This window comes from Brugia malayi (assembly GCF_000002995.4).
Source record: "Brugia malayi strain FR3 genome assembly, contig: Bm_v4_Chr4_scaffold_001, whole genome shotgun sequence".
Taxonomy (NCBI): Eukaryota; Metazoa; Nematoda; class Chromadorea; order Rhabditida; family Onchocercidae; genus Brugia; species Brugia malayi.
In genome coordinates, this window is record NW_025062478.1 from 1758359 (window position 1) to 1785388 (window position 27030).

The window sequence follows — 27030 nt, forward strand, 5'->3', positions numbered from 1 at the left end:
AGTGTTTTGAAGTTTTACTGATTTTTTTCCCAAAAAATACTCAAGAATTACCACAAAACTATTTTCATGTTTTTTTTTTTAATTAATTAATTAACTAATTTTTTTTTATTCTCCTCAGTTTTTATTTTCATTTATTTATTTATTTTTGGAATACAATTGAAAATGAAGATATTTCTACATTTACACGTTGCACATGATGGGATAGTAAGGAAAAAGGCGCAATATACAGTGTGCACAAAAGAACTATGTTATTATTTTATTCTAAATGCTTCAAGTGAAAAAAAAAACGGAAACATCAGACGTAGACGTATCTTACACAAATGCGCAATAAAGCTGTTTTACGTGCTCACACGTACGCAGCGTGCAGCGTGCAGCATGCACCACCTTAAAGTGAAAAAAATACATCGTGCATAATGAGTTTGGTATTTGATGGCTCGTGCAATATTTACAATCTTGGTGTGTAATAATAATTCCGGCGGTTATTGGGTTATGGTCAGTTTAGTTGTATGTATTTTGTAGGTGTGTTTTGATGATTGTTTTTTTCACTTTTATAAATGATTTTTCTACAGAAATGTTATATTTCAGGAAAGATGGGTGAAGAAGGAGCATCGTCATCCGGACTTTCAAGTTCGCATGACAAAGATTCTGCTTTTGATGCTACTTCACATGAAGCAATGTATAAAAATAAAGGTAGTAATGTGTTGAATTTATTTGCTTCTCTCTTTTTCTCCTTTTCTCTCTCTCTGTCTGTTAATAGTAATAAGCGATTTTTATCTTGATTTATTAACAATAATGGATTTTCCATGTTTGGAAATAAGTATGCATTTTTGTTTTTTTTTTATATTTTACATATATTTAAGGAAAAAAAGTAGCATCAAATATCGACGGTATGATTTTGCAACAGCGCATGAATTACTATAATATTATAGGCATGATATGAGATTCCTCTTGTTATTATTGATGTATGTCATTTACGCTATCATAGGATATTATGACACAAGTGTATTTGTTTTCAGGAGTAAATTGCTAATAAGGAAATAAAATGATGTTTTAGGTATGACACCAGATGCTATGCGTAAGCGACGTGAGGAAGCTTGCGCTGAAATTCGTAAAGCTAAGCGATATGATGATTTAAACAAACGACGCCAAATGGATATGGCACAAGCTAATTTGGAGGAAGAATCAGGATACGAAGCTGTAAGTCATTTTAGCATTACTTATTGAGCAGGACGTTTTATAGGATAGCAATAGTGGGCTCATTTGACATTAGCATCGTGATTCTCTTTCAGGAAGTTAGTGTACGGTCGTCTTCAGCGTGGAGCCAAGTTATTGCAGTGGCAGGCCACGAACAAACTGATAGTTTTGATTTCCATTTTTATAAATTATAGGGAATTTGTAGTTATTGGTACTGTTTTTGTGGTCCTGAAATTTTTATTGAACTTGTAATTATCTGTTGTGTTATATTTGATGAAAGGAATGTAGTTTGGATTGCTTAGTTTCACGCTTTGCCAGAACACGTTATATTTCATTTTATATTGGAATTTAGGTAAAGTGGCTGTTATAGAGGAAATTGTATATAGATAAAATTCATCGAAGTGTGAACTAATTTCAAATAGCTGTTTTAGGCGTGTACTACAGTGGATGGGCGAATCTTTACAAAACTACGTGGAGAATGCCCGGAAGATATAGAGGAAGCTCTGGATTTCTATAGACGCCGTTTTCGCACAGGTAATTATATTGTATTTTTTATATAATTTTTGTTTGAGTTATTATTTTATATAATTTTTGAGTTCAGTATGAATTATCATTTGTAGTGTGAGAGTCACTATTCTACATATATATACTTCCTATTTATATATATATATATATATAAGTTAATGCCTAATAAATGGCCTGTACCTTTAGAAAGATATGCCGTATCATGATCATCACTTATTAGCATACTTGAAGGTATTTAATCTGCTGATAGCCGCTTGTTGCATGAATAATCAAATCAACAAACCAATTCTTTTCTTTTTTTTTTTTTGCTTAACTAAAAGAAAGAAAATTGAAACCTGATTCAAATAATGGTCGAATTATTTAGTTAGTTCCATTGACTGTTCAATTTTTCCAAAATCATTGCAGAACGAGTTATTCTATTTTTGAAAAGAGAAAAAAAAAATTCGTTAAGCATTTTCAATTTCTATCAAAATTTGTAATAGAATTCATTATGTTTATCTATGAAGAATACAATGTATTAAAGGTAATGCCAGTGATGTGGCAGATGAAATTGTTGTACTGAATTTAATACCTCGCATTGTGGAATTGTTGAGAACTGGGCCAACTTTTAATATACGTCGAACTGCTACTCATATTGTTGGCGCTATTGTTTCCGTCTGTTCAATGCATACCGAAGCAATTGTCAAAAGCGGTGTTGTTCCAGATTTGGTTGATTTGATTTGGTAATTCTTTTCTTTTTTTTGAAACATTTTCATAATAATTTCTCAAAATATCACTTATATAATTGAATGTTTGCAGTAATCCAGATCGTGAAATGCGTGAGCTAACATTATTTGCACTGGGTAACATAGCCGCTGAGTGTTGTGAATACAGGGATCTTTGCATTGGATATGGTATGGCCGATAAAATGACGATGATTCCAAATAGGTGAATTTTGTAAAACTATGCGGTCTTATCCTGACTTTTACTTTTGTTTTGCTCCTTTTTTGAGTTATTTGAATTTTAAGGTCGCATTTACTTTACAGTACTATGACATTAATGGAAGCGCGATGTGCTGTTTGGGCTGCTTCTAATTTATGTCGTGGAAAAAATCCTCCAGTTGATCTCCAAAAGGTTAGTGTACTTAAAATGATTACGCTATTATTAGATGCAGATTAGTTCTTTGTTAATCAAACTTCTTATCGTGTACAGTCTTTTGGAGCATGATGTAGTTTGAAACAATTGGCTTCACTTTATTTCATCTCAGTAAACTGTTATGTGCTTTCTACGGAACGAAACTAAAAACTTGTTTTTTTCTTCTTTGTATTTTTATTATTAGGTAGAACTCATAGCACTGGAATCACAAGTTAAATTAAATTGAATATCTGAATTGAGCTAAATTAAATAAGCAAATTAAAGAGTCGTTTTGGAATGTCTCTAATTATTTGCTGTACTTTATAATTTGTTTACATGCATCAAAAATTTTTATATAGCAGTGAATGAATTACAGATTGCTGTGCTGCTGCCATTGTTCAACGAAGCCTTGTACAGTAATGACACATTAATTATCTCAGATGCATGTCGTGCATTTGGTCGGTTGCTTGATGCTGCACCAGAAAGTTCATATAAATATATTCTGAAGGCAAATACCATTGAATGTCTAGTAGAGCATATGGGAAATCCAAATTCAAAAATATCTTTAGCAGCATTACTTGCGGTTGGAAATATTGTTTCAGGAGATGATGAGCAAACACAAAGTAAGTGAATATAGTTCCTATTAATTTAAGTTTTGGCCTGATTTTTTTCAGCTATTAAAAGCATGTCTTAATTTTATTTCAAAATATTCAATTAAGCAATTTTCTCGCGCTTAAGTCATCAAGCATCTACTTCTACTAAATTTATAATAGAGAAATTAAATCATGTCCGATACATAATTTTGTACGAGGAATATCAATAACATATCATAATGCGATCATCTTTGACAATTGATAATAGATATAACACAATTGAAGGTGTTTTAAACTGCGCGAATGCGTTGAACTACATTCATCGTCTCTTGCTGGATGGTGATCAGAAAATGAAGCGTGAAGTATGTTGGGTGCTATCGAATGTTGCTGCTGGTACGTCTTCGCAGATACAGACCATCTTTGATGCTGGAATTATTCCATCTTTGATACAAGTTTTGAAGACGGAAACATTCCAAGTTCGTTCAGAGGTGAATTTTCATTGCTGTGAAATTTATTTCTTTCTTGTTTTACATCGAACAGTCTTTCAAATATTGTCTCATGAAAATTAGGATTTTCAGAGAAAGATGCAAGTTCTGTATTAGTGGGTTAAAATAAGGAAATTATTCCCAAATGGAATGGTTCCTTGTTTAACTGAAATGCATAGAATGAGACTTTTGGCATCAAGAAGATTTATGTCATCATATTTCTTTAAGAAAAAAGAAAAAAAAATAGATCAAAGTTGTGGAAAATGACGATAAAATAAATCAATATAAAATTGTTCTTTCATATTTCGTTCAATTGTTGTAGAACATTCAGCATAGTTTGATGAAGACTTAATGGAAATTTTTTTCAACTGTGCTTAATTAATAGAATTAAAATGCAGTGAAATATTTTTTAGGCCTGTTGGGTGATTGCTAATACGATTACTGGTGGTAACAGAGAACATATAGCAAGAATTGTACGTGAAGGTGCTCTTACCCCACTTAGTGATATGCTAACTGTCATGGATTGCGGTGTTGTTGTTATGGTATTGAAAGCACTGAGTGAGATTCTGGAATGCGGTGAATATTTTAAAGGTAGTGTTCAGTTGTATTCAGTTGTTTGCTGACATTATTTGTTTTCTCATTTATTCCTCTTTATGAACATGTGTGGCATTTCTATTAGTTTTAAGTAATTAAGTAGCTAAAGTAGCATTTAAAAAGATATGTTGTATGCAATTATGTGTTTACTTATTTATTTCTGATAGATCAGTACAGGACATCAAAAAAGAATAAATAAATAAATGAAAAAAGAAAAGAAACTGGGAGTTCTAGGTCGTCTTTTTTTTTTTACAAAAATCAAAAGTAAAAAGTAACTTATTAATAAAAAATTTTTTGCTGATAAATTATTTTGCAAAAAAAATATGTGGACTTGAGAATGATCGACATGATTAAGGTTTAGAAAAAAAAAAAAAGTAAAGAGATGAATAATTGGGTTTATCAATAGTTCTCACCAGGAGCAACCTGAATAATGGATGTGTACTTATCGACTATATCAGTGCTAAGGAATTTTCCATGAAATAGTCGTAAATAGTTATTTTGATAGATATAGTTTACAAACGACGATTGCATTTTTTAATATTTATTATATTATAATTCGTTTTGCAGTTGATGGCCAAAATCCTTACGCTGCCAGATTGGAAGAACTGAACGTGGTCGATAAACTCGAATTCTTGATGTTGTAAGTTGAATTTTCGTGATGAAAATACTTTTATTATGGTTTCAGCAGGTGCATCACACGATTTGATGGATTTTTCGCCGACCTCTCTGTTTTTCTAGCTGGTAGAGATAAATAGTTCAGTCGTTTCATCGTTCTTTTTTTTTGCTTCTGTGTTTTCCAAATCTTTTCAGGTTAACGTTTCCTTTAATAATATTTTTATTTTAATAAAACCGAGATATTTTTTCAAGCATTTTTTTTTAGAAGTGCGAATACGGAAATATTTTTTAAAGCATGCACAATCATGGAGAAATACTATCTTCGCGACAATAATGAGGAAAATAATGCTGCTAACAATGAAAATAATGTAGTTCGCAATCATAAATTAAATAATTTTAATTTCTCTTAATTTCTGCTTTCTTTTTTTCTCCTTTGTGATTTATGGTATCAAATGCATTGAGGTCTTTCTGATATATCCACCGCTTAATTATGTCCAGAATTCACAGTGCTGGAATTGATTTAAAAGATCATCATTGATGATGATCTTTTATAATTTAGTAGTTTTTCTTAGTAAGTAGCATCCATTGTTTTTTTTTGGAAGTTCCCTTTTTTTTAGCAAGTAGCATCCTTCGTTTGATATGGTTTTTACGAAAACGAAAATCCAAAAAAGGGAACAGGAGTATCAAAAATCTATCAAAATGAGTACTTGCTATTTATAGTTTTCGATTTAAACAATAGTGACGTATGTGAAATACAACAAAATTTGAGATGCCGTAGTAACTTAACTTAGTTCTATAATACTTATTGATGAGAGCTTGTATAATGTGCAAGTATAGTCTTGAAAATATTTCTGATTATCGATTAGAGAAGAATGTGCTATGTATTGTCAGTGTAAAATTCTATGTATTGATACAAGAAATGAGTTTATGACAGGGATTTAAAGACGTTGACTTCTCAACAAAGTGAACAACAATAAACAACAAGTATTAGGGAGGATAGAAAATTTGAAGAGTTAGGTTTTAGGGCGAGATATGATTTCTTGACAAAAATAATAAAATGGAACAAAAAATAGTGGTGGTGTAGGAGCAATTGTGGACTTTTCGAGAACTTAACAGTTTCCGTATTCTTTTATCAAAAAATTCAGTCAAATAGATCATTGGAAAACAGATCATAGTTAGCATACATGAAATGTTGTTTTGGAAAAGTTCGAGATCGATTGCGGAAATGTTAGAAGGGTAAGGAAGGTTGAGTTGAACATGAGATTATCATACAAGTTAATAACATTATATTTGCTATGCACAGCATCATCGAAACTAGTTCGAAATCATTGTGAACATACAACCATTGATTTTATATAGCATTCTGATACTCTATTGGTTAGACGATTTTGATTCATTTTCTACTCTAAACGAGAAAGACTCATTCAAATATCTTTTTTTTTTTTTGTAAGGACCAACAGTTTTCTTTGACGACTTGCATCCATAAACGATTTCGCACATTTTGTATATTACATTATTAGCAGTTTCTTTTAACAATTTTTATTTTTGTTTAATCAACAGATGTAAATCTGGTAATAAATCAGTAAGTTAATTGGCTTGAAAGCACTCACCCAAATATTTTAGAGTTTTGACGATCAACTATCGGACTCAAAAATGAAACATTGCGCGAAGATTTTGATGACTGAAAAATGTATCATAAATCAAAGATATGTTTCCTTGCTAGATTTTTTTTTAAAAAAAAAAATTCCTTAAAATTAATTAGGGCCTCGAAAATCTCGAAAATTACTCAGATTAGCTAATTAGTTGTCGCTGATCGGTTGCTTAGTGCCACATTGATAAGATTATTTATCAGAGGGTTTGTTATACTAATTTAAAATCATACTGTACGTAGCTAGTTGAACAAATTAAGACTTGCATGTTCAAATTGCGTTTTCTTCATTATTGACGATTTTCCTGTGGCATTTAGACACGACTCAAATATATCTATCATAGTACTATTATTGTCTTCTGGTCCATGCAACAAATCTGTCAAAATTATAGCTGAATCATTTAATCTTTGTAACACTCCAGAAGATGATGCATGAGAGTCGTTTTGCCTGCAAAATATATTTTTTTATATATTTTAAATCTGATATTTTAAATTATGTTGTAATTCTACGAGACAATTGAAGTTTCGAAACTAAAAAAAAAGCAGCAAGGAAAGTTTTTTGATAAAAAGGAAGTGCTTCCTAAATCATACAATATTTGTATTGTTTTATTTTAAAAAGAAAAAAAAAAATATCATATAAATCAGGATTATATTCAACTAGCAGATTTGCTAGAAAATTTTCCTTATTAGCAAAAATGAAAAGAAAGTCTTTTACACCATACCAGAACTTTTTATAATGCTTCAACAATCAGTTATAAAAGTAAACTTATATAAAAAAAAAATAAATAATATTAACTTTAAGTCAGTTTCTTGTTAGCTATCTTCGTTAACTGTGTTTAGAATGACCAAAGTATTCGTTATTATCTTCCAAGTATTACCCTAATTTTATCCTTTGATCATCACTTCGTGTTAAATCGATCTGTTCTACATTAATGCTATCATCATTTTGTATGTTCATATCAATATTTTCATTCATTTCCTCCATTAATGTTGCATTTCGCTCTTTCACTGGTAGCAATAAATCAGTCATAATTTGCAAGAAATCTAAAAATGATGAAAATTTTCTCTTCCTATAAGTTTTCTAATTGTAATCTATTTTATAGCACATTTGACAAAGAATTTTGATATTAAAATTTCATTTATCAAATAACTTATACACTATTGTTTTTTTGTCAATACTCTTTAGGATAAATTAATATCAATATCATGTTAAAATTTAAAATAAGTAATTCAGTCCATCAAAAAAAAAGCTATCTCTATGTAAGATACAGTTTAGAAATGAGCAAATTACATTTTAATTGAAAAATAATATTAGAAAACACCTAAATAATGCCAAAAATTACTTTTGAGATCAACGTTAAAATCAGTATTCTTCAGATTATCCAACAAAGGTACAATTTTGAATAATAATTCTCCATCATCATCATCCAAAGGATCTATGGGTTTATTACACTTTAAACATTCATAAATCTGAAGTTAACTAATTTCAAATTAATATCAACAAATTGCTTTACTTTCACATTGTTTTCAATAATATAGGAAAAAATTAAAAAATACAAATAATTTTTCAGAAATATACCTGATTTGCACGTTTTATAACTTCATCACCAATGCCTACTTTGGATGCAACATATGATGCATGTGAAAAGTCAATAAAACCATCAACAAGTTTGTATTGAAAATCAAAATTTCCATCATTTAAGATTACATCCATTGTCTATAGAAAGAATAAAAAAAAGAGTTCAATCTTTTCTTATCCAAATTTTCATCCTTTCAATTTAAATAGTTAAATAAATGTGCAAACTATAATTCATGCCACTGTTTGGGATTTCTTTTTCCGATAATCTACAGTGATTTTTTGCTAAATGAAATTTCGCAAACATTTTGAACAAAATATTTTTTTAAATTGTATAATTTAATTTATGTACCAAAAATGATAATAAGTTGACATCCTTAACGATATGATCAATTAGTGAATGGAAATGAGATACAGCAAAAACATGTGGACAATCGGTTTTGCCTTTTCGAATCCAGTAATTCAATGATGATGTTAGCAGAGAGAGTCCAGCTTCCTGAAAAACATCACGAAGAACATTTTTTAAATAATATTAATATAAAAAGATTTTGTCTTTCAGCAAAATAGCTTGTTTATACAAGAGATCTCATTTTTCGAAAGAGTTAGAAAAATTGTTGTTGAATAATTAAAATTATGCTACCATAACTGTGCCTTTACCAAACTCATCAATCAAAATAAGGGAATTTCCAGTCCCACGTCGTAGTGCGATAGCCATCTGAAAATTTTGGAGGAAAATTATATCATCTGCAGTTATTATATTTTAAATCCTATTTGTTGCAAAAGTAATGGAAAAGTAATAAATTTAATAATTCACATGTATTTTGATTAAAAAAATCAAACTTAGTTTCAAACAACAAGTAAATAATTTCAATAAGCAATCAAATAATTAAATGAATGATACAATTTAGTAAATAACCTGCGACAAATCATTTGCAAATGTTGACATTCCATCTAATACGCAATCAAGTGAATGCATTCTTGTAATGATGCGATCCACTGGTCCGATAGTAGCACTTTTTGCTGGCACAAAGCTTCCAATATGCGCAAGAAATACGATAATTCCAATCTGCATAATAATTTTATTTATTATTTAAGAAAAAAAAAAAAATCATAAAGCTTTAAGAAAATCATTATACTGCTGCTTAAGAATAAAGCAACACTTTAACTCGTTCTTGCACACTATTAATCGATTAACTGAATTAATTAACTGAACCATCATTAAAATCCATAAACTTTAATACTTGTATTTTTATAAGACCATATACCTGTTTCAGGTAAATACTTTTGCCTGATGTGTTTGGTCCCATTAGAATTTTCACCTTTGTTTGTGCACCTCCAGAACTGTAAAAAATATTCGTTATATATATATTAATCCTAATCACTATAAAACTAAACTAATACAGTCCGATTCTTTTCGAGAACTTCTTGTGAAGGATAATATTTACTTATTTTGGTCAATTCTAGAATGAAATAAAAAAATAAAAAACATAGCTAAATCTAAATATGGAGTATTACACTTTAAAATATATTATTTATCAATAAACAATCCAGCATGAATTCATCAATACATAAATCAACTGCAATTATATAAACTAATAAAATTTTAAAATTGAACAACTTTTTGTTTACCGAATTGGATTTGGAACGAATTTAGTCTTTGATAGCAACTCCATGATAGCGTGTCTTCCATCATCTACGTCAATTACAGACTCATCCACGTAACGTGGACAATACCAGTTATATTCACGAGCTGTTAGTGCAAGTGAAATAATACAATCCAATTTGGCACAAATATTAATTGCTTGACGGATAGCTTTATCATACCGGCAAATTAATTGTTTTAGTCTAAATTGACAAACTTGAATTCTCTTATCATCATCTCTGTTCAAATAACTTAAACAAAACAATCCAATGAAAAAATTTAAAACTAAATAAAAAAAAAGAAAGTAATAAACTTTTAGGCGAAATGATACGTGGAAGAATATGCCAATTCAACATGAGTTACTTTTTCCATAATTTTTCTCATATATCTTCTATTAAAGGAGAAATGGAATTAAAAGCTATTTCAGAAATACTGCAACTGAGATTGCAAATTAACATAACAGTAGCTTCAAATATCTAATATTAAATTTGTAAAATATCAAATATATCTAATATCTAATTTGTAAAATAATTTTTAACTCAAAAACAAAAACATTTTTCACCTTGACTTTTTTAGTTATCATTTCAATTTTGAGATATCCCAATATTCCAAAATATTTTTTGAAAATTACGAAAGGAAACAAACTTTAACATTGCATTTGTTTCAATATCAATTATTTCCATCTTTATATCACCAATTTCTCGATCAAGTTGACGCATTCGATCATTTTTCACATGTAATGCATCTTCTATCTCATACAAAAGTTCAATCTCATTCTGAACAGATAATGGAAATACCGTATTTTTTGGTACCACTAATAAATAACCAAACATTGGTACGTAACATACTGCCGATGGTACATCTGAAATAAAATATTTATTTATAAAAATTTCACTAATTTCTTTGTGTTAACACAACAAATTCTAACATTTGCATAATTTCGTGAAAAGATGAACAAAACAATAAAAATAATCGTACTCAAAGCTACAGCTTCCATTCTTGCAATATGTGTTAGTGTTTCTGGCAATGACGCATACAATTTTTTCACTGAAAATTAGAATTCATCAAAAAATGGACGTAAACTAGTAATTTAAATTTGTAATGATATGATACTTGTACAATTATCCCTTTTTAAACTGTGCTGGAAAAAATCACTTCACGAATAAAAATGACGTAAACAAAAGAAAAAAAATTATAATATAAGGAAAAAGTATAAATTTGTAGAATGGTAAAGCAATGTTTTACATTGGTCCAAATTTCCATCAACATTTGCATTTACGACAAATCGATTTTCCACAAATGATTCCGAAAAATTGATCTGTTAAGAAAAAAATAACTGAGTCATTGTTCAGCTTCTTGTTATGATTCAATAAATCGTATTTTATAGGAAGAATTATATAAAAAAGAATAAGCTAAATTAAATTAAAAATTAAAAGACAGCAGACTTACAACTTCAAAAATGACAGCTGTGATGCGTGTAATATCACTGCCAACCATTCTTATATCATTCTCAAATAATTTAAGTTTTATTTCTCGCATTTTAATATAATCCATGATTTGCTGTGCTGTATTGCATGTCTTTAAAAATAAATTAGCAATTATATTTTAAAAGCTCTATCAATAATGAATGTAAATTTGAATTATTAATTAGACTTTTTTCCTACTTTAAGTTGTGCTAAAAAATTATTTTAAAAAAATTATTAAAAAATTATTTTAATAATATAAAATTTAAATTGAACATATGATTATAGGGAGATTTGGTAAATAGAGTGATAAAGGAATAAATTGGAGAAGCAACAATGAAGATTTTTGCAAAAATTCATCCTTATTTCAATAAAATGTGATCCATGAGGCTCAGTGCTTTATGTTATTTAGCTAAAACCTTATTTTAGCTAACACTTTTCTTTTTAATGATAAGATTTAATTGATTATCTCACTTGTAGTTAGGGCTTAATAGCTGTGAACATCAAAATAGTTGAAAAAAAAGATATGTACTAAAAATTAAAGTTAAATTCATATCAACTTTTGGATTTTGTAAAATCTATAATCAATATTGAATGTAACCATATAAAGATTTCGCCAATCATTAACCGATAAACGTTGTGATTTCGCTCTTTTGAGAATTCCCTAAAATGATGTCTGTAAAATCATAAATGCAAATGTACAAGTGTATTCAGTTCAACATATATATAATAAATAAATCATTTCAAATAAATCGAAATAAATATTAATATTAAATAGATTATTTGCGTCAAAAGATAAAAACAAACTGTTTAATGCTATAAGCCAGGTAGATTTTAAAAATAATTTCTATAGGAAAAAGTTCACAATTATATGTATAATCATCCCATTTAACCATTTAACGTTATTGCCGACTATTTTCATTGACTATCTTATAATATACAGAAAAGTAAAGAAAAAGTTTTAAGAAAAAACGTAAAAAAGAGAGAGCATTTCATACTTTTAAAATGCAAATTTTCTTCAATCTTATGCGTATGAAATCAGCTGAATCTAAATTGCAATCTTGCACGAAATAATGAATAGCTGTCACACGATTTGTTAACGTTTCTCGATTTGTGGTTGGTCTTTCAAACCAGCGCCTGAAAAAAAGATTATGAAGTTTTTTGGGAAGGAAATATCTGTAATCCAAAAACCTCACTAAAAAGTTAAACTAAATACACAGGTTTGTCTATTACATTAAAATATGTTTATATCTGAGACTATGAAAGCGCAATATTTCATGAAAGTAATTATTAATTAAGGACAGGTAGCTTTTTGCTGCCAAAATTTTATTACAGGAGTGAAAAATACCGAAGTAAAGCTTCGCCACTTTTTGACTGGCATCGATTACACATACGAAATAAGCTGATCCCTTCACGAGCACCACCAACCGAATACGCTTTGCAAGCTGACGGATGTAGATCATCTTGAAAAATTTGCAAGGCACGCATCGAACTGTCATCCATTTGCAACATTTCTTCTCTAAAAAAAAAGCCTATATTGCATTAAAAATATTTCCCAAAAAATATTCGATCGAATTCAAAAATTAAACCAAACAGGGTAATCGTTTTAATTGTGCTGATGGGTGTTTTCGTATTGATGTCTTCAAATTCCACACCTAACCGCACAGCGTCTAAATATTTCAACAAAGCACCAAAAGCAGAAATCTAAAATTGAATCTAAAAATTAAATTAGAAAAAAAAGGGAAAATTGAAACATTCGAACATGTTCTAAAAAGGAATTGGATATAGCATTCCTTTAATTGAGAAAAAACTATTCTAAAAAAGCCATGGTAACATTAAATACCGTTTATATAATACTTGACAAAATTGATTGCAAATCATTTAAATTTTAGTTGTTTTAAATACTGCCCATTCATAAAATCACACCAATAAGTTATTAATTAATAGACTAACCATATTCGTAGCTGTTAAATCTACTCGAAATGCCAATCGAAGATGATTCTCTTCCTCGGTTAAATTCAGTGATTCAAAAAGAGACGAAATACGCTTCTTAGCATCCTCAAAATCTGAAAATGCATCAATTTAAAAGTCATTCAACCAATCAAAATAATCAAATTATTTTGCAAATTACCACTCCATAATTAACAACTGCTCGTTAAGTATTAAATAATTTTAGTAGAAGAATAATTAATTTTAAAAGAAGAAAAGAACGAACTGTAAGCAACACTTGGCATCAAATGTAATGCAATTAAAGGTCTTTCCTCTGTTTGTTCCTCATTTTCATCGACATCCTCCTCATCTTTTTCATCCATTTCTTCTTCATTTATCGCAGAATTCTGTTCAGTTTGTTTGTCTGGTATTTTGGTAGCAGTGCTATTTTTCTCACCAAAACCTATTTAAAACAAATAGACAAACACAAAAAAAGCATTTTCCATAACAATCTTAATCGTGCATTTTATTTAATTAATCAAATTATGCATCAAATCAAATTATGTGAAAGAAAGATATTCTAATAAACAAAAAATTCATTAAATTAATATAAAGTTATTAAATTCACTCATTCGAAAAGAGTAAGTCTAACTGTTGAAGACTTACATAACTTATTAAGTTTCGTTAGAAGATTGACATCTTGCATTTTACTAACAATCACTATTGATGGTTCCAATTGCAACAATACTGCAATGAAATTTAAAAAAATGAAAAAAAAAAAAATGAAAGAAATTATTAGAAAACTCACTTCACCTATTTGAAAATAATGGAACATATTTGAAAAATAAATGGTCAAATGAATATTTTCCACTAAATTTTAAGCATTATCATTTGTGTTGCGAATAAAATAGCCAACAAAAGCAATCTGAATTCCGCTGAGTTTTTGAGATTCATAAGACAAAATTTTGAAACTTTAAGTTTGATTACTTATGCAGTGATTTAAAAAAAAAAAAAAAAAAAAAAAAACTTCATTTATTTTTATTTTATGTTCTAATTTTGATCGACGAATCATTGAAATTATAAGTTTTACATTTAAAGAAGATGTAATTATGCCAACCCTTTAATTGATCATTTAGAGCAGCATTTATTAAATAGGCTCAATTTTTCAAAATTTACAAAATTTTCTGACACAAATTCACATTGTGCTTCAAAACATATTTTGACAATTTAAAATGTGCTTTGAAAAATCATAACATTCACTTTTTTGTGTGTTTTTTCAATAATTTAAAATTCAGCACACTGAAAAAAAGGTTAATTAATTGCACAAATGTAGAATTAGGTAAATATATCACTGAGGAATAATATATTTTAAAAGTTTATTTTGAGCAATTATCAAGTAAACAAGAACAAAACAACAAAAATGTTCAATAATTAAGAGAAAAATTGAGATGAAAATTTTCAGTAGACTTACAGGAATGTGCCATCCGGAAATCATCCTCATCCTCCAACAAATCGGTCAGCACAAATATTGTGGCCGTTTCCTGATCATAACATGCAGCACCAAGTCTGTTCCGGTTATAATACACTGATAAAACTCTAGCTGACATCTGTAAAGCACATAAATTAGGATTTCAACCTGTATTAATTAAAATTCAACACTATACAAAATTTCCTTTAAAAAATTTAATAATAGTTCTCAGGAATAAATTTTTTGGCAAAATTAATAGCTTAGTTTTTGAAAAAAAAAGATTATTAAATTCTCAGAAATTAATACTTCTCAGATGGATTTCTATAATATTAAAAATTAATTCATAGCAAAATCACTTCCAAACGGAGTCCTTTTAAATTTAAACGCTTTTTGAACATTTTAAAACTAATTATAAAGCAATTTTTTACTCAATTTTTAACCAAAATTTTATCCACTAATAATTTTTGATGAACAATTTTTATTTTGTAAATGCAAGAAAGAAAAAATTGTCATTAAAAGTGTACCGTTAGGAAAATGTATTTTATTAACTTCAATTTCAACTAAAACCAAATTTCAGCAATGAAATTTCAGCGTTTAAATTAATTTTTCCAAATTTTACAAACATATTTCACTATTCCTTCATCCTTCCTCAATCCTAAATTTATTCTTTAATTCCTTTCCTTAATTTCTCAAATATTCATTTTTTTTTTTAACTTGGAAAATAATCATAACCATTTTATCATTTACACACTAATAAATTGCAAATTCAAATTTCAAATTTTAGTAAAAAAAATCTAAAAACTTACTTTGCAACAACACAAACAGCAAAATAAACAAAAAAATCTTTTACTTACTAAATTGTTCCATTAAAAAAATTAGTAATTGCAAAAAGGAATAATTAAAATTGAAATTTAATTGGTAAAATTTCAAATTGTAAGTTTACACGCATTCATATTTAAAATTTAATAGGCAAAAAGTACAATTCGCTGCTTTTTTTTTTTTGTTTTTATTGATTAAAAGTTACAAAGGAAGAAATTAGCATTCAATCACAAAAAGTGAAATTTTGTAAATTTGAACAAATCCTTTTCGCGCCATTTTTTTTCATTTCTGTTTTTTTTTTCCGGAATGTTCCATTTCCATTATTAGTCACCATTATTAGCTTCTGTCAGTGTTAAACGAAAATAATTATTGTTACTGTTACTATTATTATTATTGTTGTTTATTATATTATTCTTATTTTTAATTTCGCTGTCATTATTGTTGTTGTCAATGTTACTGATTATTATTATTATTATTATTATTATTATTATTATTATTATTATTATTATTATTATTATTATTATTATTATTATTATTATTATTATTATTATTATTATTATTATTATTATTATTATTATTATTATTATTATTATTATTATTATTATTATTATTATTATTATTATTATTATTATTATTATTATTATTATTATTATTATTATTATTATTATTATTATTATTATTATTATTATTATTATTATTATTATTATTATTATTATTATTATTATTATTATTATTATTATTATTATTATTATTATTATTATTATTATTATTATTATTATTATTATTTATTTATTATTATTATTATTATTATTATTATTATTATTATTATTATTATTATTATTATTATTATATTATTATTATTATTATTATTATTATTATTATTATATTATTATTATTATTACTATTATTATTATTAATTATCACCATTATTCTTATTATTATTAATTATCACTATTATTCTTATTATTATTAATTATCACCATTATTCTTATTATTATTCTTATTAATTATCACATTATTCTTACCATTATCATTGTTATTCCCGTTGTTTTTGTTCGAAATATTACAGATCATTTGGCTGGCAGTGCGTTTTTTGATTGTTTGCATTTGTATCTATTGATCATATGATCCTATTTTAGGCTTATCGAAGCGTTTCGTTTTGTCATCGAGAATATGATATGATGCTTTTCATAAAATAGTTGCTTTTGCTGCTGTTTGCTCTAGTACTTTCATTTCGTGATATTATCGATTATCGAGTTATTGATCCATTGATGTTTTTATTGGCAGCTATGTTACCATCAGTATCATCGTAATTATTATCATCATCGTCATCACCAGCATCATTACCATTCATTTACTCACTAGCATGTTACAGTTTATCATTTTTATCATTCAAATTTTACCAGCAATTCAGGATGTTGGTAAAACTTCACAATCAAATAATTTACCATCAGCACCACCACAACCACCACCAGGTTTGTTAAATGAATAAAAATACTATGCTAGTTTGTTGTGTCACTAAAAGTGTGCGTGCGCTTAATTTTATGGTTGACAGTTAAAGCGTAGGATATTGAAAATGAAGAGAGAAAAAGGGGTGATATTTTAACATTGTACACTTTTGTAAACTTATAGAAAGCTTATTTTAGCATTTTGTTTTCTGATTTTAATTTTTTTATTTTTGGATGTTTTTCTGTATTGCATTTGGTTGTTTCATTAAACCGTATTTATATTTCAAATTGGTGAAATTTTCCGTTGTTTCAGTGGCGGTGAGATTTGGTGAAAAAGATGCAGTACATGATACATCGTAAGTTTCTATTGATATTGTTATCATCAGTTGTTTTATTAAGTTCATTTGCACCTATAAGCATATGAGATCCTTTTTTAATTATCTATTGAATATTCGATTCACAGATATATGTAAAGATTCACAGATATATGTAAAAAGTTTTGAGCATATATGTAAATGCGATCTCACTGTAATTAACTTTTTGCATTATCGATACATTGAATTACAGTTTTGTAATCTGAAATTATTAAAAAAATTTGACTTACAAATGAAAAGTTTTGTATGTTCTTATCGCAGTTAAGTTTGCTTTTTAAACTCCATGAAGTTATTGTTATGTGTTATGATCTATTTGCTTTTGTTGCAAATATGCTGTAGTTTATTGAATGTTTCCAGGCATATCAAGCAACATTTGAAGCGGAAAGTGGATGTTCGCAGAATGTCATTCAACAAAGATTTGGAAACTTTTCATTATTTCCGAATGCATGATTTAAATAAAGATGGCAAAATTGATGGTGTTGAGCTTATTAAAGGATTAACCCACTTACATGAAAAAATGAATGGTGAGTTTTTCCATTTTTCCTTACACTAAAATTGGAGCAAAGCTAATTTCAACCTTCAATCTTAAGAGGTATATCTACTATAATAGACACTTATTATTGCAATGGTTAAGAGTGTTTCTTTTTCTCTGTTTCAAAATTTACCCTCAGTTCAATCCCTATAAACGAGGCAATAAGAAAGCTTATAACAATTATTATTACAAAAAAACTGATATAGGTCTGTTGAACGTTTCATTTAAGTTTATTTATTCAAAAAATGAAACATAATTTCAGAGAATACAGGATCGATTTCTGAAACAGATTTGGAAGATATTGTATCAGAGACATTAAAAAAATTGGATATCGATGATGACGGTTATATAACATATGCTGAATATAGACAAATTGTTTGAAACTAGTATCATTTTTTCTTCCTAAATATTTCGGGTACTACAGCTTTTTCTAATTTGTTTAATTGAAGTGAATAGAAAGTTGCAATATTATCTTCATCTAAACTCTTTCATTCCGTTTGGTCAATATGATTTCGTTCTTTTTTGGCTGGTATGTATTATTAAAACTTATTATTCTCAAATGTTTTCTTCATTCTCTCATTTATTTGGCAATAATATGCATTCATTTAGTACCTGTAACTTCCAGGTTAATGATCAATTTAGGTTGAAATTGCACTGAGATAGCTAATCTTAAAACTTAAAAAAAAGCAGGAGTAAAACCTGGTACAAATATTAGTAATAAATTAATTAGGATTATAACCTAACAAAACAAATGTTCATAGAATTTTCGTGCAAGTTTATCCTTCTTAGGTGAATTTGTTAAAGTTACATTAGACGGAAAGTGGTAATAACAGCAAAATGATCAGATGGATAATCATTTTTCCAGTGGAATGGTTTAGGATAAACAGTTGCATGACCTTGATATGTATATGACTGTATGGGAAAAAGCAGAGGACTACGATAAAAGATGTAATCAATTCTATCCTGTGGTTCCGGTATCGTCCAGCTCCAACCGGTACTGGTCATTTTTTCTACTGTTGACCATGTTATTCCTGATGTTATAAAAATTTTGCTTTTTAGAGATATTATAAAGTGGTCAATTTGCAGTACTTTATCCAGAGTTTAATAGGTGGTCATCTTTAGCCTTTAAATGATAATGCCGGATGTTTCCCTAATTGTTCTTACAATTGGAATTTGTCAAAGAGATAATTTTTACAGGGAAACATTACGTGAGTTTCATCTTTGAAAAAAAAAAAAGTTAATCTTTTTTGAGACCTACTAATTTTGAGCAAAATGAACCTGGATTTTCAAGAACTTCTGGATGTAGTTCTCGATAAGAATCTTTCATTCCAGCTTCATTTTGTAATATTTGCGTTGTTGGCCATTGAAATTTCCAGTTACCGTGAAGAAAACTGAAATTTTTTCAAATTTCTTCGAACATCAAGTAGAACTCATACATTTAAATCTAAAATTAATTTCACACATAATTTTATTCTCGTAAAAAAATTTCTTGGGCATTTCTATATTTTTGTTTCTAAAATTTCACTTATGAAAATTTCAATTCTGTCATTTTGCATTTCATTTTCAATCATCTTTTTTGCATTCATTCATACACTGAACATAAAATCAAATGTTTTCCCTTTTAGTTTTTCTATTTTCCGATTCATAAATATAAATTCAACGACAAAAAAAAAAAAGATATATCAGCTGGTATTCTAAAATAATAATTTTCCATACAGTAGATGTCAGTTTTCGTTTGAATTGAAATCCAATAAGATGATTCTTTTAATTGCTAAAATTAGCAATCATAAACTTTCCCTACTATATGACCAAATAATTTCAAAAAATAAATAAAGGGGTGAAAAGCATGCCTTTTTGTTCTCCAATGAATTAACTTCCTTTTCCAAATTTTAAAAAGAAAAAAGAAATTTCATTTTTGTCAAATTCTAACCTTGTTTGATTCGTCCAATCAAGATGTGAGGGTGAATTAAAATCACCACAAACAATCAATGGCTCAGTGGATGAATTTCCAACTGCAGCTTGAAAATGATCATCAACTATTAATTCTCGCATATTCTGGAAACGACCTAAACTTTTACTACTTTTTTCGAAGTGAATTAATTACTCATTGTTAATTAATGAAAATAATCTTAAATTTCTGACACAGGAAGAAATGAGAAAAAAAGAGAAAAAAAAAATAAATGTTTAGTTGAAGCAGAAAAATATAAGTAAAATTTTTAAATTTACGAAATTCTTGCTAGCAGAAAAAAAAAAAAAAACGAAATTTATTCATTTAAAAGATTTGGCGTACTTTTCTTTCTTTTTCTTTTTTAATTCAAAAGAAGAATAAAATTTATATTCCATCAATTACATTTTTATAGTTTATCGTAACAATAAAATAAGATGAAAAAAGAAAAGTAAGAAAGAAACAAAAACCTTTGCCATCAATCATTTCACCAGCCATAATTTGTGTTACTTTAGTAACCATTTTATTAAATGCTGCATATGGACCATATGACCTACAAAAAAAAAAAAAAAAAAATAGTAATAATAATAATAAAGTAAAAATAAGCGTAAAATATTTGGTCATATATTCTTTCTAACTAAAATCAATTTAATGGCTTATTCACTGAATGACAAATGATTGTTACAACGACAATGATATGATTCATATTTAATCATATTTCTCTTTATATAATCAGTTACATTTTTTTGGCTTCTAACATTTCTTATGATAATCAAAAAGTAATTCGTATGATAAACCACCTGCTAATTATTTATTAGATATCATTTCTAAACTACATTTTAAATTGTATAAGTTTCTACCACATATTATTTGTTAAATGAATTTCTTCGTATCTAATGTAAATCTAATTCTGTCATGGTTACTAGTAATTTTCACCGAATTAGATTTACAGATTCAAATATTTTATAAACTAATTAAAGATATTGCTAAAATGCCTTTAATTAATTTTTAAAAAAATTAAAGATAAAAATCGCTAATTTCATGCAGGTGATTTTTAGTTGGATATAAGAAATAATTAGATATAAGGAGATAATTTCATTTATTACTCTAAAAATGCTAATCACATATTGTTCTTTCATCTTTAAAATCAAAAAAAAAAAAAAAAAAAATTGCTGATATTATTAAATTACTAATTAATCTCATTATTGCAATTCATAAAAAATGATAAAAATGAAAGATTAATTCAAAAAACTTCGAAATTTAAAATAAATATTAAATATTAGTTCCATTAAAAAAATATTTCAACACTAACTGATAATCCAAATGAAGATTCCATATATGAATTGTTCTATTTGTATTCTCAATTTCTATTTTAACACCCATACCATGGCTTATTTGATGAAATGATTGATTTACTAGCTGAAAAATGAGAAAAGACTAATAATAAAATAGACAAAAAATAGTTGCGAAAAAAGAACAAAAAAATAAAAAAAAAAAAATGAAAGATTAACTTAAAGAAATTCAAAATTTGAAGCGAGTCATTTTAGTTTAAAATAATAAAAATTTAAACTAAATGATATTTAAAAAAAATTTTTTTAGGCTAAAATGATGATTTGCTCATTATTGTGTAAAACAATCAAAATTTAAAATAAGTTATATTTTAAAAAGTGTCAAATAAATTGTTTTATTCTTTTTGTATTTCATCTTTTCTTTTTTTGATTATTTTTGTTTGTTTGTTTTTAATATTTTTTTAAAAATATAATTTGAGACTAATGAAAATTAAAGAGCTAATGCTAACTAACTTTATGTTTTGTTAAAATAGCTGTATCAGGATATGAATATGTTGTTGAAATAGCCGTCCATCCTTTACCCATTTCAACCATTAAATGTTCCAAGCATTCTGCATCATGAACTTCCTATAAATTTTCTTTTTTTTTGAGAATAAAAAATTTGAGCAAAAACTTTTTAATTTTAATATTAAAATATTGGTTTAAAAAAAATTTTTTTTTTTTAAATGAAAAAAGTGATAAAAAATGTGTAATTAATACAGTAAAGAATAATTAATTATATGTAATTAATGAAGTAGAATTATGCTAAGCAATTTCATTTTTTATATTGAATTTATGACAAATTATCATTTAATAATTGAGTAATTAATTTATAATTATTATCATTTAATAAAAAATTGCTATTCAAGAATTACTATCATTGAGAAGAAAATTTTTAAATATGTTTGTTCATAAATTAATTGTAATTAAATGATGAGATAGCAATAAATTCATGCTAATAGCCTGATGCTAAAATTTATTTCATTAATAAATTTTCTTCTTCTCTTTTAATAAATTTGTTAGCAAAAAAATTTTTTTTTTTTATTTTAAATTATTTGAATAATTTATTTACCTGTAATGCGACAACATCCGGATCGATCAATTTGATGTGTTTTACAATTTTTATTATTCCATGCTCGACATTATCACCCGAAATCCAGGTATTAAATGTCATAATTGTGAGATTTGTTGATTTTTCATGATTAAAACATAATCCTTTCTGATATAGTAGTATTAGAACAATTGAAAATGTTAGTTCTGAGGATTTCATCCTAAAAAAAAAATCATAATTTTGTGAAATTTAAAAAAAAAAGTGAAACAATGTAATAGAACTATGTAAATAAATAATTAAATTAAAAATTTAGCAAAAAAAATTCACGAAAAACTAAAATCAATTTTTTTTTAAAAAAAAAAGAAAGAAGCAAATAAACAATAAAAACATAATTGTAAAATAAAAAATATATAATGAAGTTGAAAAAACTAAAGAAATTTTTTTTTTAAATTATTAAGCAAAAATCATAAACATAATTTAATAAAACTTTAACAATTAAAAGGAAAAAATGAAAATTTTAACAAGCAGTTATAGCAGCTTATCATTTCTAACGCATAAATAAAATTATTACTTACATTTCTACTAATAAAATTATGATCAAATTATTTTAATATCATTTACAAATTTCGAATAAAATTATTGGCAATTGCTGAATGAAAAATAACAAATGGTATATTAGCATTTATAAAATATAATAAATTATAATTAATGAATATGGATGGGAGGTAGTAGCATAAATCATAAAAAAAGTAGCTGGAAATTTGAATAAATTTAACATTTTAGTAAAGTAGTATGAATGTTAAAAAGAAAGGAAAAGCATTAATTTATAAGAAAAAAGGAAAAGGAAAATTTGAAATTTTGAAATGGACAAAAGCTGTAAATGAAAAAATTATTGAATTAAAAAAGTTAGAATTAATAGCAGAAGAAGGAGGGAAGTAAATAGTTAAAAAAAAATTTCCATCCTATCACATTGTAATGCTTAAAATAAATTGAAAAACAATTTATAAATTTTGATGAATAGTAAGTACGAATTTTCGAAAGTTGTCAAGTTAGCTGCGTTTTTCAATCTATTTCCTAATTAAAAATCAAATAATTAATTTAACTTATTTTATTTCAATTTTATCGTATTTATTTAACTAAAAAATGAGAACCAAAAAAAAAAAAAAAAAAACGAAATGATTATATTTTTAAACATTAAAATTTTAGCAATTCATTAATTTTTACAAATTATTGATGATTTGAAATTGAAATAAAAAGAAATAAATAACAATAAAGAAAATTACTTTTTTTTTTTTTTTTTTTGGAATTAATTTTTAAAAAAATTTCAAATGAATAAACGAAAAACAATTTTGACATCATAAAATGAAAGTTGTTCACAAATGAAACATTTTCAGGATTGAAAGATTTAGTATTTTTCTTTTTTCTTCTTTCATTTATTGTTGATTAGTATAAATGAGCGCAAATGTAACAGAAAAAAAGAAAAAAAAAGAATAAAGATATCACTCTCGACTTTTCTCTTTCTTATCTTTAAAATTATCGAATTACTTTAGCAATGTCTAATCCAACTATAAGCAGCAATCAGCAAAGATCAGCACAACTTTTTAGAAAACGGCACAGCGTTGATTATTTTAACCATTTCAAAAAATTTAAATGAGAAAGCAAATAAAGAGAGAGAGAGAGAGAGGGAGAGAGAGGGAGAAAGAGAAAAAGCGAGAAAGAAAGAAAGAAAGAAAGATACGAAGATTAGTTTATATATTTTCTCTTTTCTGTTTCATCTATTTTAAAAAGAAAAGAAAAAAAAAAATTTTTGAAAAATTCAACTTTTATTTCCTAATTTATTTAAATTCAATTGAATATTCTTTTATTCTTATAGATAATTTATTCCACTTTTTTCTTCTCTCTCTCTCTCTTTCTCTCTTCCTCTCTCTCTCACTCTTTTTTGATATTTTGAACTTTATCTGAACTCTTCTATAAACAACCTTGACATTTGATAATATTTTATTGTCAACTCTAAGTGAACATTTTTTGTTATGATGGAGACATTTTAAAATTAAGTATACAATTTAAATATGCAATAACAATTTATCACTGAATGATTTGATATATTTAAATTATAATATAATATTGCTTAAAGGTCAAATGGCAATCAAATTTTAGCCATAAAAATTCTGAATAAAAAATTAAATATATTATTAAATATTTCAAAATGGAAAAAAAAAATAGAAGAAAGGCTAAAAACATCGTTTCATTGTTATAATTAAGAAAGAAAATAAAAGAACACACTGCGACACGCACATACACGTACGTAACATACGTACCATACAGGCACATACTCATATGTATCTACAAAAGACACCACATACACGTACGTATGCACAAACATACGTACCCATACAGGTACATACCCATGTGTATGTATAAAAATAATAAATAAATCAAATTTTCAGTAATTAAATGTAAATAAAAAAACAATTAAAATAAATTCACAACTAAATTAAATTATGAATAATTCTACAGATAAAATAATCTTTAGACTAATAATGAAGATGTATATAAATAAATAAATAAACAAACAGGTGTGTAATGAGTGGGTGGGATAAAGGACATTTTTTTTAGTTTCTATTGGATCAATCATTCATTATAAAATCTGCCATCTACCAAACCTAAGAATAATTAAACTAATTAAATAACTCATACTTTTATTAGTTTTGAAATAATTTATGTGAATTATAACATCGTAAATGATGTAATGCATAATTAAAAAAAAAAAATAATAATAATAATAATGCTAAGAATGTAATAAATTATTTGTTAAAATATATTAAATATAATTAAAATATATTATCATTTACTTTTTGTTTTTATTTTTTTTCTTTTCGACTAAATTTACATATTTTTCTTAACATTGTAAATATCAATGAATGAAAAGGTTAGAAAGAGACAAATAGAATATTTGAATGCATTGAAGAAGTTTGAATATTTTAGAATTTCATTTTAAACAAATTTATCGATGAATAATTTTTTGCTCGGAATTTAAATCAAAATTGTTTCTCATTCAACTTTTCCGCTTTTTCATCTTTCATTCATTTTCCTTTCATCTTAACTTCTTTCATTTATAAATTACAATTGGAATACTTCTGCTAGGAATATTACTTGAACTAATAATTATTGTCAAGTTTTTATCATCTTTAATTAACAAAATAACATGACATTATTTTTTTATTTATAAATATTATTAACAATTATTAATTATTAGTTAACATCATTAATTAATTAATTCACACATTTTTTTTTTCATCCATTTTAAAGAAGAACAAAAAATTCAAAAATAGATGGGATAATAAAAAAAGTAATGAATGAAATAATTAAATGATTCGTTAAAATATAAATTCAAAAAAAAAAAAAAAGGAAGAAATAGTGAAATATGTAATAAAATTAAAAAACAGGTTACTGCGTATTAGATGCAACCAACAAAATAAATATTCCAATAAACATGTCAAATGATAAAACAAAGAGAATTCAAAAAATTCAAATAAACAAATTGAAATATTCAAATGAATAAATTGAAAATTTAAATATGCAAACAAGTTATGCAAGAATATTGAAATAAATAAATATTCAATGAAACAATAGCTGAACAGAAATAAATTGAAAGAATATGAGAATGAATAAATTTTGAATATTGAAATGAAATTCTAAATAAACACACACTAAATACCAGAATGTTTATTTATGATAAGAAAATATACAATGTTGAAAATAAATGATTTTGTTCTTTTGCTTCCTTCCTTTCTCATTTGGTTGCATTAATCATTCGAAAGTTTAAATTTGAAATCAAAAATGAAGTAAACTTTTTGAAATTTTAAAAGAGTTACAAAACAGAAAAAGTGTTAATTTTTTGCTTCAGCAAAATTATAAAATGAGTGAAATATGACACTTATTTTTAATCATTTTTTTATATTGAATTAAATAATTCAACAATTAGTTCATCTATTTCATAACATGAAAATTTGAATTAAATGTTTATAAAAATGCAAAAATGAATTAAATGTTTATAAAATGTTTGCATTTTAGCAATTTAAAATGCATATTTGTATAAAAGAAATAGTTGAATTACCAATAAAATGATCAATAACAACTGCAATTGCAATAATAATAATAATAATAATAATAATAATAATAATAATAATAATAATAATAATAAATAATTAATGATAATAAAATACAATGAATAACAGCAAAAAGAATGTAATAATAAATTCATTATTATCAAAATTAAAATAAAATGTTTTTTGCATAAAGCAAAACATATTTGACTGAATTCCCATCAAAATACAAAATGGATGAATGAATGAATGAATAATAAAACTGCGACAGTTGAATATTTCAAAGTGATAAGAATTCATTCATAACATAACATTTGATCGTTATTTCTTTTGATATTATTATTATTGTTATTGTGTATTTGTTCAGAAAAGAAAATTCATTGCACAGAATTGTAAATCAAACCAAGAAATTGAACAATAATTGCTTAAATTTTAAAGTAATTAGATCAAAATAATATAAAATGCAAGAACTTACTTAAATTTTTTTGTTTGATCGATAATACAAATATAATTACCACAATTGGTATTTAAATATTCTCGAAAATAAATTGATAATGCCTGTGAAAATGAATTAATTCATTG

The 27030-nt window shown here is 26.0% G+C and overlaps 4 protein-coding genes across 4 annotated transcripts; 2 read left to right on the forward strand and 2 right to left on the reverse strand.

Annotated features, from left to right (window-relative positions):
- Positions 1-590: 590 nt before the first annotated feature.
- Positions 591-5529, forward strand: Bma-ima-2 (Armadillo/beta-catenin-like repeat family protein; the record flags this gene model as incomplete). The annotated part of the gene is made up of 11 exons (XM_043081311.1): positions 591-690; positions 1055-1197; positions 1626-1728; positions 2243-2441; positions 2518-2646; positions 2745-2832; positions 3209-3455; positions 3711-3913; positions 4324-4501; positions 5072-5144; positions 5385-5529. The coding sequence occupies 11 exons, from the start codon at positions 591-593 to the stop codon at positions 5527-5529; spliced, it is 1608 nt and encodes a 535-aa protein (XP_042937245.1).
- Positions 5530-7010: 1481 nt separating this feature from the next.
- Positions 7011-14984, reverse strand: Bma-msh-5 (MutS protein homolog 5, putative; the record flags this gene model as incomplete). Its single annotated transcript, XM_043081312.1, has 21 exons — positions 7011-7215; positions 7646-7811; positions 8111-8237; positions 8347-8484; positions 8696-8839; positions 8984-9058; positions 9260-9409; positions 9609-9684; positions 9973-10188; positions 10631-10847; positions 10964-11032; positions 11231-11303; positions 11435-11563; positions 12050-12112; positions 12447-12585; positions 12797-12967; positions 13043-13152; positions 13402-13514; positions 13664-13840; positions 14044-14124; positions 14849-14984. The coding sequence occupies 21 exons, from the start codon at positions 14982-14984 to the stop codon at positions 7011-7013; spliced, it is 2775 nt and encodes a 924-aa protein (XP_042937246.1).
- Positions 14985-17030: 2046 nt separating this feature from the next.
- Bm5552 (Uncharacterized protein) lies at positions 17031-18399 on the forward strand (the record flags this gene model as incomplete). Its single annotated transcript, XM_043081313.1, has 4 exons — positions 17031-17139; positions 17426-17468; positions 17844-18010; positions 18281-18399. The coding sequence occupies 4 exons, from the start codon at positions 17031-17033 to the stop codon at positions 18397-18399; spliced, it is 438 nt and encodes a 145-aa protein (XP_042937247.1).
- A 423-nt stretch (positions 18400-18822) lies between these two features.
- Positions 18823-22465, reverse strand: Bm3374 (Uncharacterized protein; the record flags this gene model as incomplete). Its single annotated transcript, XM_043081314.1, has 7 exons — positions 18823-19049; positions 19297-19409; positions 19949-20084; positions 20434-20516; positions 21276-21382; positions 21766-21879; positions 22364-22465. 7 exons carry the CDS (start codon positions 22463-22465, stop codon positions 18823-18825), a joined length of 882 nt encoding a protein of 293 aa, XP_042937248.1.
- Positions 22466-27030: the final 4565 nt, after the last annotated feature.